The sequence below is a fragment of the Henckelia pumila genome, chromosome 1, assembly GCF_033568475.1.
Source record: "Henckelia pumila isolate YLH828 chromosome 1, ASM3356847v2, whole genome shotgun sequence".
Taxonomy (NCBI): Eukaryota; Viridiplantae; Streptophyta; class Magnoliopsida; order Lamiales; family Gesneriaceae; genus Henckelia; species Henckelia pumila.
The window spans coordinates 90643937-90657658 of record NC_133120.1 but is presented as its reverse complement, the minus strand read 5'-3'; the positions used below and the strand labels follow the sequence as shown (position 1 = coordinate 90657658).

General features: G+C 36.6%; 3 protein-coding genes across 3 annotated transcripts; 1 reads left to right on the top strand and 2 right to left on the bottom strand.

Moving 5' to 3' along the window:
• Window positions 1-1333: 1333 nt before the first annotated feature.
• On the bottom strand, window positions 1334-6207 carry LOC140889870 (two-component response regulator-like APRR1). Its single transcript, XM_073297611.1, has 6 exons — window positions 5567-6207; window positions 4433-4594; window positions 4213-4346; window positions 3629-3796; window positions 2987-3083; window positions 1334-2480 (listed from the first exon to the last, which is right to left on the bottom strand). The coding sequence occupies exons 1-6, from the start codon at window positions 5697-5699 to the stop codon at window positions 1576-1578; spliced, it is 1599 nt and encodes a 532-aa protein (XP_073153712.1). The 5' UTR covers window positions 5700-6207; the 3' UTR covers window positions 1334-1575.
• Window positions 6208-7457: 1250 nt separating this feature from the next.
• Window positions 7458-9864, top strand: LOC140890448 (pentatricopeptide repeat-containing protein At1g74630). The gene has a single exon (XM_073298234.1). The coding sequence runs from the start codon at window positions 7537-7539 to the stop codon at window positions 9466-9468; it is 1932 nt and encodes a 643-aa protein (XP_073154335.1). The 5' UTR covers window positions 7458-7536; the 3' UTR covers window positions 9469-9864.
• A 131-nt stretch (window positions 9865-9995) lies between these two features.
• On the bottom strand, window positions 9996-13323 carry LOC140890440 (putative pentatricopeptide repeat-containing protein At3g05240). The gene is made up of 3 exons (XM_073298222.1): window positions 11321-13323; window positions 10758-11116; window positions 9996-10464 (listed from the first exon to the last, which is right to left on the bottom strand). The coding sequence occupies exon 1, from the start codon at window positions 13319-13321 to the stop codon at window positions 11324-11326; it is 1998 nt and encodes a 665-aa protein (XP_073154323.1). The 5' UTR covers window positions 13322-13323; the 3' UTR covers window positions 9996-10464; window positions 10758-11116; window positions 11321-11323.
• Window positions 13324-13722: the final 399 nt, after the last annotated feature.

Sequence of the window (13722 nt, the reverse complement as noted above, 5' to 3'; positions counted from 1 at the left end):
TTTTGTAGGATTATTGTGTTTATTCTCTTAATCACCATTGTCAATTTCACACAATTTCACTTATATAACACTCATCATCCACTAATATCATGAGTTAAGAGGTATTTGTCATCAAGCCTACAACTAATGTTATACCGGGCCATGAGATATCAGTGGATTAACAAAAAAATGATAAAAACATGGAATGAGTAAAAATTTGTGTCTCATTTCATTATCATTTAATGTACCAAACGGTATCATAAAATGTGAGTTGGATTCCTTAGAAATCCAGCATGAGTAGTTTGCAAGACACCAACAAAGCCAACCAAATTAGTCGATGAAATCCTCGATCATTTCGTCAAATACTAAGGAACACACAACACATCACAACAGCCACCTCCTTACAAAACATCTTATTTCTCCATTTTTTGCATGCTAATCGATGCTACAATTGCACCTGTTCTTTATGTAACAGACAAATAGTTTTGGATTCTAATCATTACTCTTTTATCTATGCAAACAAAGAATGGGAATTTAAATAATTAGCTTTTTTTTTTTTTAACTATCCCTCAAATTGCATATACCAAGTTTCGGTACGTGATTGGGATTGTATATATATATTTGTTATGAAATGTGATTTTCATGTATCCTATATTTTATCTTAGATCATATTAATATAGTTACAATTTCATATATGTTTGAGACCAATGATCAAATTGATATATAAGTTGGTCGTAATAATATTACATTTCAAAAGACTATAGTTTAATTTAGTGGTTGCAGTAAACTATCCTAATATATATTAGTGTGGAATATTCAAGCCGCACTAGAAAATGTCAAATATTCCCTTTAAGATTATTATTATTTTATTCCATTTTTAAGTGGCAATTTCGAAAATTTTAAAATTCATTTTAGTACAACAGTTGAAAATGTCAAACGTTCCTTTTAAGATTATTAATTTTTTGTCTAAAAAAAATTGGTTTTTGATAGGGAATTTAAAGATAATTTATTGAAGTTAGTACAACAATTTATTAGTGTGTATTAATATGAGAATCATATGCCGGTTCAGAAGCTGTCGCTTGGAATGTGTGTAATAATAACTACTTTATTTCCAGGGCAGGAAGTAACAACTGCCGAATAACAGTGTGGTAAATATGGAATAGATGCACCTAAAAATAAAATTCATGACACTGTTCTACACGTCTGGATATTTTATTTAGTCGGCTAAAATTTGATAACCGAAAATAGAGAGATATACATATATATCATCAGGCCTACAATGAAATGTCAATACAAGATTCTCTTCAATCCGTATCCGACTGAATGTACCAAAACCTTCGAATGCCAGTAAAAATACAGGAAAAGATTCCACCTTATGATAACAACAAGTCAATCCCATTTGAAAATCCTGAGGCATTTTATCATGACATACAACTGAAGAACATTATCGACATCAGACACATGGAGTCCGTATGTTGTCGGCCTGTGTCACTAAGAAATTTGTTAAGCAAGAAGACCTCTCGAGTTGGATGGTTAATTTATCGTGGCAGTACGAAGATAACATGAGAACTATAATCTTCATGACTTGGAAGTTTATTAGGGGCATACCAAAGCAACTTTCTCGTGTGAAAGACCCACACCGGCAGTTTGATCTTCCTCATCAGACTCTTCCTCTTCTTCTTGATCGTCTTCCGTCGAAGGAGGTTGGCCGTTGAGATCCACGTTAACTCCATTCGCCTTTCTCACAAACTGGCCCCTTACACGAGGTCTACGTTCCGCAAGTTTCTTTCTATTGACATACCTGATTTTCTTGTCAAAACATCTCTCCTTGCGTTTCTGCCTGAATTTCATCAAAGCTGCCTGCCTACGATCGACTTTATGCAGCATTCCTTCATTGGAGGCATTGTTTTCATGTGCTGACCATCGTGGTGCGGGAACTTGACCAGGTTGTAGGCACATAAATGGATAATAAGAATAAGATGACATCCCAGGGACGTGAGGAGTGCGTTGAGGAATATGATTGTAGTGGGACAACATTGAATTAACATGGTTATGAACATCTGCTAGGTTTTTGTGATAACCAGATGCTGGTGGCATCGTGGGTTGATTTATAACTCCAGAAATGTAGAAAGGGTAGGCAGCAGTATGTTCTTGACAACCAGGGACATCATTGGAATTGTCATTCTCCGAATGTACATCCGCCCAAGCAAACTCTTCCTGTGAGTTCGGCTGGGAAGCATCAAGTGACATAACAGGATCTCCATCTCCTTGTGAACAGTTCTCCACGGGATTTCGGTCATCATGTCTTTGGATGTCACAACTCACTTCATCACCCAATATCATAAGTTTCTCTACAATCCTCACATGCTCAGATGAAATCTCATTGGCAGAAGAAGACACCTGGATGTTGCCATTGGGCGTGCTTGATTTGACATAGGTGAAAAAGGCTGAAGACCCACCTATCTTAAGTTCATTTTTCTTTGGTAATAACACTTCTTGTCCTGGAAAATATTCAAAAACATGATTAAGTGTGCGACACCATATGGGAGAAAGTAAATCGAATAAACTGTTTCCAATATTTGCTGTTGAATTTTTATAATGTCAACATGTATATCTAATTTCATTGTTTAAAAGCATTGTCGCATGTTCACCAAAAAAAGTCTTTTTAGAGCAGTCAAAGAAAGTTCGCTGACCCATCATGCAAAAGGTACGCCGTTAGAGTGAGTGTGCTTTACTAATAGAAAGTAAAGCTCCCTGAAGAAAACTCATGCAGAGACGCATGTTCACCAAAAAAAATTCCAAACATGTCTGCATAGATGTTTGTAAATGTTGATATTAATAAAATATTGATAATGAAAATCTGGGGCATGGTTTCAGATTCTGCTTCCAGTGTCACCAGAAACCTTGGGGAAATTTTTGAGCAAGTTGGACAAATTTAACATGCTATTGTGAACAATTTTTAACTTTAAAATCGCCAGAATTTGTATAAATCAGGTAAATCGTTCACCTCTTCTCTTGTCACTTATTCCTGGCACATCTGGCTGACACTGCACAGGAGCCCCAGTTACATTTTCCATAGGAGCAATAGCAGTGTTGATATTGGTCTGAATATGCATACGAGGCACAACAATGAAACAAAGGTTAGTTAAAAATCACCAAATCAGCAGGGAAGTAACTCTCAAGTATTACTGGATATTGTCAACAAATAAATGTCATAGACATTTTGTAATGATGAGATTTGTCTTCCCAAGACGAGTTGAGAAGTTCTAGCTTCCAAGAGAAACAGAGTATTTGGCTACAAGCTGGTGCATAACACGTGAGTGTACAACTAGTTTCTTGCGTTAAAACTTAAGCTGGCCGAACACTCAGGCACTAGATTTTCAGTCTCCTCGGATATTGTAAAATATATGACACAGCATCATTTCACATCTTTCTAAAAAATATCCATCTAACTCTCCAGGAATAAAATAGAAAGGATACTAATAAGCAACACTCCTGACCCCCAATTTTGTTTGGTGAATTTGCCCACGGCTGCATTTTTGTCTCAATATTGTTCAATGATTTCATCGTGCTACAGTTACTACTGCTGACTTCTTTGCATGTCTACGAGTTTAATGTATCACAACAAAGTTCTCCCGAAGATACCGACCTTGCCTTCCAGATGGGTTGAAGCACAAGTTTCTGGGTTGGTACTCGTTCGAGTCTTGTCATCTGTGTCATCAGAGAATAAAGTAGTGCTGTTCGTATTGCCATCACTTGGGTCTGATGCAACTAGATCAGGATCATAATTTAAGATATTCTTCTCTGCTAGCCCAAGCTGTTGATGCAAAAAGAAGTAGACAAAGAATTAATTACACGAAGCATAGTAGAAACTTATAACACTCAATCGAGATCATTAAAAAAAACTTCGCCGCATAAGTTACACAGTATAGATAAAACCTATAAAATGGACATTGTGAAAGGTTTGCTATAGTTTCTGGACAAGAAACTAATACAACTTTGTGTACTCAAAAGAAGTCAGAAGCTAAGGTTATAGGCTTTCCATCACAAGATATACACTTAAATTTATATGGTTCTTTGCATGTCATGACTTACTTATTTTACGTACCTCCGTCTCACAAATTAAAATATCAAGAGCTATTCACGCTACTCAAAGGAACACATCCCAACAATTAAACCAAAAAATTCATATTGCGCTGAAACTAAGAGATGACATAAATACAAGGGACATGCCATTCGCCTTCTTCTCCACACATGAGTCCACAAATTCAAAAGCTCATTGATGCGCAATGGCTTCACAAGATAGTCAGCTGCTCCAAATTTTAGGCACTTGACGACAATGGAGACCTCATCTTGAGTGGACATCACTAGAAAGTTAACAAAGAATTAAAATCTTATGAGAATCTTCAAATTTTTAAACAAAAGGAACAAAATAAGCAATAATTATACTTACTGATAACAGGGATACGCCGCAACCCTCTGTCCCTCATGATGTATTTTAACATTTTAAATCCTTTGGTCATAGGAAGGTCGACTTCAGAAAGAATGATATCTATCTCAGGCCCCTCCGCATTCAATGCATCAATTACCTGTCTGGGCGACCTCACAGAAGTCACTGAAAAACAATGGCCATAAACTTTTAGATTTAAAAACACCCAAATATCAGAAATGATGCAAGAAGAAATAAAGTGAAAAAGCGTCCCAAAAAATAAAAGAGTTCTAAAAGGAAGTAATCAATTATTTGATCAAGCAGAGATTCTAGATTCTATGACTATGACCTAAAGCGCAGGATAGTAGCACTGGATATAAAAGTAGAAATCCACTGAGGATCCATTCAAGCTTTATTTTGCTTAGTTGTAGCAGCAGTATCAAAATCACAGGAAATCTTTAAATATAAAATGAAATAATTTTTAAATTAAATCTTATGTCAAAAGCGATGACTTCTTGGTTTTATCATTTATGTTAAATGATTAGTGTATAGTCCACGAATTTTTTCCACATTTAAATTCTGATGTCACGTGATTGTCTGAACAATCCTCATTTAAAAGCACCAAGGCAATCAACAACCGTGATCTTTGATCATGTTTATAAGTAAGAACCTTAAGATTCATTATACTTTTGAAAGAGTAAGAGAGCTGAATTTCTGGTTGACTGGTTGTTAACGGTTTATCATTATAGAAGAAACTAAAGCAGATTCCACCATTAAACTCTCCTAAATCCTGAACTGGTCTCTCTGCTTTTATTTCACCAACTCAACATCACTTCCTCAGTCAAATAGGAAGAAACAAAGTATCGTTACAAACATCACCGCATGTGAAAATAATTGCGATTTCGGGCATCATACCAAGCCAGCGAGCAATCACTGGATTGTTGAAATTAAATGAACCGAAAATTACATTGTTATTCCCGAAAGTCCATACAGGAATAACACGCACTCTGTTTCAGGCTGAATTCGACATAAAATTTGAGCTCAACATCATAATATAGACATTGCTGATTTATAAAAATTTAAAAACCATGTAGAAATATCTCAATACATAAATCAAGATATTAATAAACTCCAAGTAATGAAAAATGAAAAGAATACCTTGATAAGAACAATCACACAAAAGTGTAAGAACCACTCCTGCACTTTTCTCATCATTGTCGCATAGCAAAATCCTCACTTTACTCCGATCAATGAACCCATCCCCGCTCTTCCCTGTCTCGCTATTCTCCATCACCAAGAGATTAACAGGTTACTCCCCAAAAAAGATCCCTCCTTTAACTTAGAATCGAGTTAAAAAAAAAAATCCCATTACACAGATCTTTTGCTCACTCAGAAGCCATCACTTCAATCCTTCAATTCCACATGTAATTACTACGTCACTGATCCAGCTCAAGTTCGTGAGCAGCCATTCGGCTGTCTCCAACACATTTAACATCCAGATCAGATTCAGCCAAATTCTCTCTTCAGCGGATTGAGAGAGAAGCTGGTGTTCGTGTGTGTGTTTCTCTCGAGCACAGTGGTATTTTAATGGCGCTTTTTGAATAGATGACGATGAGTACTAAACCACACCGTTGAGATCTGTGAATCAACGGCGGCAATGAAATGTGTTTGGGGGTGACCTGGATGATAAAAAAGGGAGAAAAAGGTCGATGGAAGACGTGGAAGGAGAGATAGAGAGACGGCCACGCCAGCCGAAAGATCTTAAAAAAGGAAAAGCTTCGACCCGATAGATTCATTCTACTTGAATTGAGGGGCCCAAGATTCACCTTTTCCATTTGTACTCCTCCCTTCAGTTGTTTTTGATTTTGCTAATGGGAAGAAGGATGGATGGGATGGTCCAATAAAAAGTGGCTGATTCTGCTTGAGAAAAAGCGAATCATTTTGAAATTTTGTATCTTTGTCATGCAAACATTTTGATTAATCAACCTCAAGCATCGTATGAAAATGTTGAAATTTATCATCTTTGAAATTAAGCATTGTACAATGGCTCTTACGGTTTAGAATAAAAAGAACAAAAAATTCAACTTTATTGAGAACAAGTCTACTACCAAACCAAGTGTTCTATGTTTATCTTTACATGCAAAAAAGACATGAAAATTTTCAATCACCGGGTGATTTTGGGTCTGATTTTCTATCGTTGGGTCGACTTTAATTCTAACTTTAGCATTGGATCGAGTTTTGAATTAATTTTTCATCATTGGCTATTGGGTCAAGTTTTTTTTAATCGAGTCGTGTTTCTAAGTGGAGTTTGAGTTGAGTTTTTACGTTTGAGTTGGGTTTTAATTTTTGAGTCGAATTTTGGTGGAAGTTGGGTTAAGTTTTTATATTTGAATAGAGTTTTAAGTTAAATTTTAATATAATAAAAAAATGTCTATCGGATATCAATCTTTTTTATTAAATTAGAACACCACAAAGATAGATTATTAAATGAGTAACACTCATGTGAGACGGTCTCATCCGTAAAACGGGTCAATCCTACCCATATTTATAATAATAAATAATAATTTTAACATAAATTGTAATACTATTTAATGGATAACCCATATAAGAGATCCGTTTCATAAAAATGACTCTTGAGACCGTTTCATAGGAGTTTTTGCCTTATTAAATACACCAACTAGAATAATATGATTACTACAAATTTGATTTTATTATTTTTATACTCCACCTTTTTTCGCCGTGTGAACATAAACAATGTTCTTATTACAGATATGAAGTAAAATGTATCTGAATATTCATTAATTAATTAAGTGAGAAAAGAACGAATTGAGTTCTAATTCTGATAATTCTAGTATGATTCACTCTCTATTTTTTTACAGTGTATTTGGTCGGAGAAATCAATCAATTTTTACATAACATTTGGTTACAATAATTTTCGACATTTATCAAATTCTAAAACCTCTTCTAATTTTTAAATAAAAATAAAAATATTTGAAAAGCCGATTTTTTTCAAGTGCTTTTTTATCTGCAACTTCTGTATGTAAACTCACCCTTAATTTGCATGTCGGCGGTGTGGTTTGCCTCGAACGTTTTCTTACAAAAAGCTGAAGCTTGGCGACGAGGTTGTGATGAGCAGTGCAGAACAAGTTTGTGTCTCGCTGTTGAATTACTGCAAGAATATCAAATCCCTCCAACAATTACACGCCCGCACCGTAAAAGGCGGCCTGGACTCCGACCCCTTTGTGACCGGAAAATTTATACTCCACTGCTCAGTCAGGCTTTCTGCCGCATTGGACTATGCTCAACGCCTCCTCCTCCACGCAGCGAACCCAGATGTGTTCATGTACAACACCCTCATTCGTGGTTTTTCTGATTCAGAATTTCCTCAAAATTCAATCTTTACATTCATTCTCATGTTGAAGAATTTGGGCAACCCTCCTGATAGTTTCTCCTTTGCCTTCACTTTAAAAGCAGCGGCAAACATGCGTTGTTTTCGTTCCGGGATTCAGCTCCATTGCCAGTCTATGAAACGTGGTATCAATACCCATCTCTTTGTGGCAACCACGTTGATCAGATTGTATGCCGAATGTGGGTGTATTTTGTTTTCGAACAAAGTGTTCGATGAAATTGCTGACCCAAATGTCGTGTCATGGAATGCTATTTTGACAGCTTTCTTTAGGTGCGATGATGTAAGAGGCGTAGAGAGATTGTTTAATTTGATGCCATTACGAAACTCGGCTTCTTATAATTTGATGCTCGCTGCATATGCAAAAACTGGGGAGTTGGATTCGGCACGGAAGTTATTTGTGGACATGCCAATAAAGGATGATGTTTCTTGGAATACAATGATAGTGGGTTTTGCTCAAAACGGTTGTTTTGATGAAGCATTTGGATATTTCAGGGAATTGCAGAAGGTGGGGTTGAGGCCTAACGAGGTGAGTTTGACAGCAGCTTTATCTGCTTGTGCACAAGCGGGAGCGCTTGAATTCGCAAAGATATTACATGGCTTCGTTGAGAAAGCAGGCTTGGTTTGGATTACACCGGTAAATAATGCACTAACAGATACTTATTCGAAGTGTGGGAGCATCGATATGGCTCGTCTGGTCTTCGAGAGGATGCCTGGTAAAAGGAGTATAGTTACCTGGACCTCAATGATAATAGGTCTGGCGATTCAAGGGCATGGTGAAGAGGCACTCAATCTTTTTATTGAAATGGAGGCATCCGGGATCATACCAGATGGAATTGCATTTATTGTGATCCTTTATGCTTGTAGTCATGCTGGTTTAGTGGAACAGGGCTGCGATATTTTTGATAAAATGACCAATGTATATAGAATTAAGCCTACAATCGAACATTACGGATGCATGGTTGATTTATATGGTCGGGCCGGCCAACTGGTGAAAGCTTATAATTTTGTATCCGAGATGCCAATTCCACCCAGTGCCATCATTTGGCGGACACTTCTTGGAGCGTGTAGTTTTCATGGTAATGTCAAATTGGCAGAGGAGGTCAAGAAAAGGTTATCGGAGTTAGACCCTGAACACTCTGGTGACCACATATTGTTGTCTAATATTTATGCAGGAGCAGGGCAGTGGACGGATGTGGCCAAGCTGAGAAGATCAATGGCTGAAGAAAAAATAACGAAAACTCCTGGCTGGAGTATGATTGAAGTTGAGAAGGTCATGTATACTTTTGTTGCTGGTGCCAAGCAAGATGATGTAACAACGGTCGCTTATAAGAAGCTAGAAGAAATCTTGTTTAGACTAAGACTAGAAGGAGGATACATGCCTAATGTTGTTAACGTTTTACACGATATTGAAGAGGAGGAAAAGGAAAATGCAGTTATTACTCACAGTGAGAAGTTGGCTGTTGCTTTTGGGGTGGCAAGATTGAGAGAGGGTGGTATCTTGAGAATTGTGAAGAACTTGAGAGTATGCAAAGATTGTCACACTGTGATGAAACTGATTTCTAAAGTATATGAAGTGGAGATTACATTGAGAGATAGGAGTCGATATCACTCTTTCAAGAATGGCGTTTGCTCGTGCAGAGATTACTGGTGAGCGTTATGGTGTGATCATGCCCTGGTGAAACTGTTATCCATTTGTCAGACTTGTGGAAGGAAAAAGATGCTTAAAAACTGGCAGTCTCATAACTGTCAGGCCTTCAGATTAATCGTGGAGTGACTAACAAAGCTGAAATGCCATCCAAACATACTAGACTTTAGGTTTTGGGCTGTGCTATTGAGCTTATTACCTTGTAAAAATGCTCATTTTTGTTTCGAAAACAAGGGAATGCTGCGGTTGAAGGGAGAATGTGTACGCCCACTATGTGTTATAATGACCTAAAGAGTGATGTCTCCCTACTGTATGAACTACCCCCAATGTCCAGGAGTCGGATTTTTCATCATCTCGAGAAGAGTTACATATGTGGTTTCCACTTTCCATTTTCCCCAAAGTAGTTACAAGACGAATACAATCACCAGAAATTATGTCAACAAAAGCTTGAGAGATTTGGGGAATTATGTTTCAAGAGAAATTATTTATGAGAAAAATATTTTCAATTTTTGAAACTTCTGATATTTTGGATCAGAGAACTGTCGGAACAGTTATGAAATGAAAATTGTACACCATTACGTGCACTGTGCACATAATTATATTTAATGCAAACATTTTAGCTATCTTGTTTTGAGTCCAAACTTGTACAGGTCCAAAGCTAACAAGCTTCAGCTTCTTTTTTCCTTCATCTCCAGGCATAAAGAAGGGCAGAAATTCTCATCAGAGCGAGACCGAATCCATCAGACAGCAAATTGGATTAACCAAGAAATGATCCAATACGACCAGCTAAGAAGATTCCAGAATGGATATATCCGGCATAGAGTTCTTGCAGCAAAGACATCATGTTGACCCAGAGTACTTGAGTTGAGAACTAAGTCGCTGTGCAGATTACACGGACGGAAGTTGCCTGGTGTTTATCATCAGATGAACTTAAAAAATAATAGGAAAGTCAACAGAGGAGACACACTTCCAGTTCCATAAAGACAATGATAGAAGCCAGCCCTGACAACATAAAAACTTTAGATGAAGCAATGTTCAATAAATTTAATATGGAACAAAACACAAAAAAATGAGAGAAGGCAAACTAATCAAGCGGAACAAAACCTGCTGCCAGTTAACTCATGAAGAATTCGAAATTTAAAACAAATTGAATCAAGCTCGTCTGCAATGGATGAACTTTTAACAAGTTTAATATATGAAGTAGCAACTCTGGACACCAGTTTTGTTTAAATCAACCCGAAACAAAACAAAAGAATGACTAAATCCATGAGATTAACTAGTAGATCCCATCTTACGTTTGAAGATAGAGACTTGTGTATTTAAACCATCAAGAATGGTTTTTGCAAATGTCAAGAGCTCCATATTTATAAGACCAGCTACCAGACTTGATTTGGACATCTGTCTCGTAAGTTTTCAAGACAGCGTTGCATTACTTCCATTGCAGTTTGGCCATGTATGTTCTTTATACACAAGGCAACACAACATTGTCGAGAAGAACGCTCCTCACGCTTGTCTGCTTTTATAAGCAAGTCTCTGGTCATGTTGTTTTATACAATTTCATTACTCAAAAGCAGATCCACCTCCATCTATTCACCTTTTTGCCTTCAGTGTTACCACTCCTGAGTTTCTTGAGAAATGCCACATCTGTCATAGCCTGTTTCAGAAAAAAATTAACAGGTGCGGCTTCTAAATTTAGTTATTCCGATGATGGTAGCAACTGAACATCTAGCTGCATGGTAACTAAACAATATTTTTTTTAAAAAAAAACACTTTAAAAAAATGCTTTTAGTACATTCGCTTTTCCAACCAAATTTACTGTTAGCTTCTGCACATAACTGAAAATAGGTGTTCTTGATACCTATCACTCAATCAGACAGGATAGCGAGCTTTTCCCTGCAACTTTAGGAGATCTCTGTTTAACCATTAAGTCTCTCTGAGAAATAACATCATCCCATCGTCCTGCTACAGCAAATATATTCGAGGAGATTACACAATCTCCGGAATCATGTGAAGTGTTTGATTCTGTTATGCTACTAACTAAGTTTAATCCGAGACCGATGTTTCCATAAACACTACATGCATTAATCAACATTCTCCGGACAAGTGAATTTGGTTCCAACGCTATTTCTCCAATAAATTTTCGAGCCTCGTCTATTCTTCCAGCTCTAGCAAGCATGTTAATCACACAACCGTAATGCTCAACCTGGGGTTCAATGCCATACACGTCCTGCATAAGACCATATAATTTTCTCCCATCATGAACCAGACCAGCATGATCACAAGCTGATAAAAGTCCAATGAAGGTAACAAAATTAGGAGCAATTTTCTGAGCACACATATGTTTAAAAGTATCAAGGGATTTTACTCCTTCACCATTTATAGCATAACCAGATATGAGAGACGTCCACGAGATGACATCTTTCTTGGTCATACAGTCAAAAACCGCTCTAGCTTGTATCATGCTCCCGCATTTCGCATACATATCAATAAGCGCATTACCCACACAGGTATTTTCTCTAAGGAGGTCTTTACTCTGCAGAAAAGAATGGATATAAATACCATGATTTAGTTCTCCCAAATCACGGCAAGCCATAATTAATCCTAGAACCGTTACTTCGTCGAGTTCTAAGTTTCTACACTTGATCTGACGAAAAAGTTTTAAAGCCTCCATGGCTAGTCCATTTTCAACATATGCATGCATTATAGCGTTCCAAGATTCAATATTTTTCTTTGGTAAATCATCAAAGAGTTTCCTAGCACACGCTAGTTTTCTACATTTTGCGTACATGTTGATAAGTGCCGTCCCAACGGAGATATCACACTCGATTCCAGCTGCTTTTGCAAGAGCATGCATCATCCTCCCTGAATTAAGATCTTTTTTAACTGCACAGGAGGATATCAAGCAACTGAAAGATACTCTATCAACTCCTATATTTGTATTTCTCATTTCTTTGAACAAGGTAAGCGCCCCCACATAGTCGTCATTATTAGCATACCCCCAAATCATAGTATTCCATGAAATCAAATCTTTTTGCGATGAGTCTCTAAATACAGTGGCAGCATCGAAGATACATCCAAATTTAGCATAAAAATCAATAAGCACATTGCAGATTTCAACATTACGGTCAAATCCCATCTTGGAACAACAGCAATGTAGAACAGTTCCAATTTTTTGTCCACCAAATTCAACACAACCGGCCATCAAAATCAAGAAACTAACATAATTGGGTTTTAAGTCAGAACCAAAACAACCCCTTAGAATTTTTACAAACAAACTTAGTCCCACATCAAGATTTCCTCTTTTAAAATGCCCAGATATCATACAATTAACAGTGACAACACTCTTCCCCACAACTGAATCAAACAAAACGGCAGCATAACTCAAAAAATTCACAGAACCCAAGTAAAAACATACAAGGCTGTTCAATATATTCACATTGGAATCCAATCCAAGCCTAATAACATGGCCATGTACCGATTTACCTACAAGAAAGGCGTTAGCTTTGTTACAAGCTTTGATCAGTGAAGCATAAATGAAAGGGTCAACGTAGATTGGGGTGCTTTCGTTAGTATTTTTCAGTATTTCTTGAAATAAAGAGAGTGCCCTTAAAGGTTCGGTAGCTGATGCGTGCCTTATCGCGAGGTTCCATTTGACAGCGGCATTTTTGGGGTCCTGATTTTGAGGAATACTGCTGATAGAGTGCGAAGGAGCTGAAGGGTTGAAAAGATAGAACCGAAGGAGAGTTGAAGGGCAGTGAGAATTGAAAGTCAGAAGTAATTGAGAAGAGGAGAAGAGATTTGGGGCGTTTTCTTTGAGAAGGAACTGAGATAATCTTTGGAGTCGAATGGGGGAAGTCATGAAAAGCTCCTGTGTTGTAAATGAACTATGGTAGATTATGGAATAAATATGAATTATTTTTTAATTAAACAATAAAAATAAAAAATAATAAAAATTGTAATAAATTATCTTTATTTAATTCTTTCAAATCCTTAAATTTTTAAAATTTTTAATAAATAAAAAATACTATTATTATTTTAGACACATAAAAATTAAATCAATTATATTATGATTATTCATCAAGGATAACTTATAACATTGATGTTATGAATAACAACAAATATATTGACAATTTTAATATTTATGTTTTTAACCTTAGCAATATTGCCATTATCATTTTAATAATTACATGATATATGAGATTGAAATCTTCTTTTATATCAGTGTCTTACATAAAAATACCAAAAGATAGTTATTATACC

Excerpts from the sequence above, each read along its gene's own strand:
- LOC140889870 (XM_073297611.1), bottom strand. The coding sequence starts at position 5,699 with ATGGAGAATAGCGAGACAGGGAAGAGCGGGGATGGGTTCATTGATCGG. Across the intron at positions 4,347-4,432 it reads GCGGCGTATCCCTGTTATCA|TGATGTCCACTCAAGATGAG; the intron begins GTAAGTATAATT and ends TTAACTTTCTAG. Across the intron at positions 3,084-3,628 it reads CAACCCATCTGGAAGGCAAG|ACCAATATCAACACTGCTAT; the intron begins GTCGGTATCTTC and ends ATGCATATTCAG.
- LOC140890448 (XM_073298234.1), top strand. The coding sequence starts at position 7,537 with ATGAGCAGTGCAGAACAAGTTTGTGTCTCGCTGTTGAATTACTGCAAG.
- LOC140890440 (XM_073298222.1), bottom strand. The coding sequence starts at position 13,321 with ATGACTTCCCCCATTCGACTCCAAAGATTATCTCAGTTCCTTCTCAAA.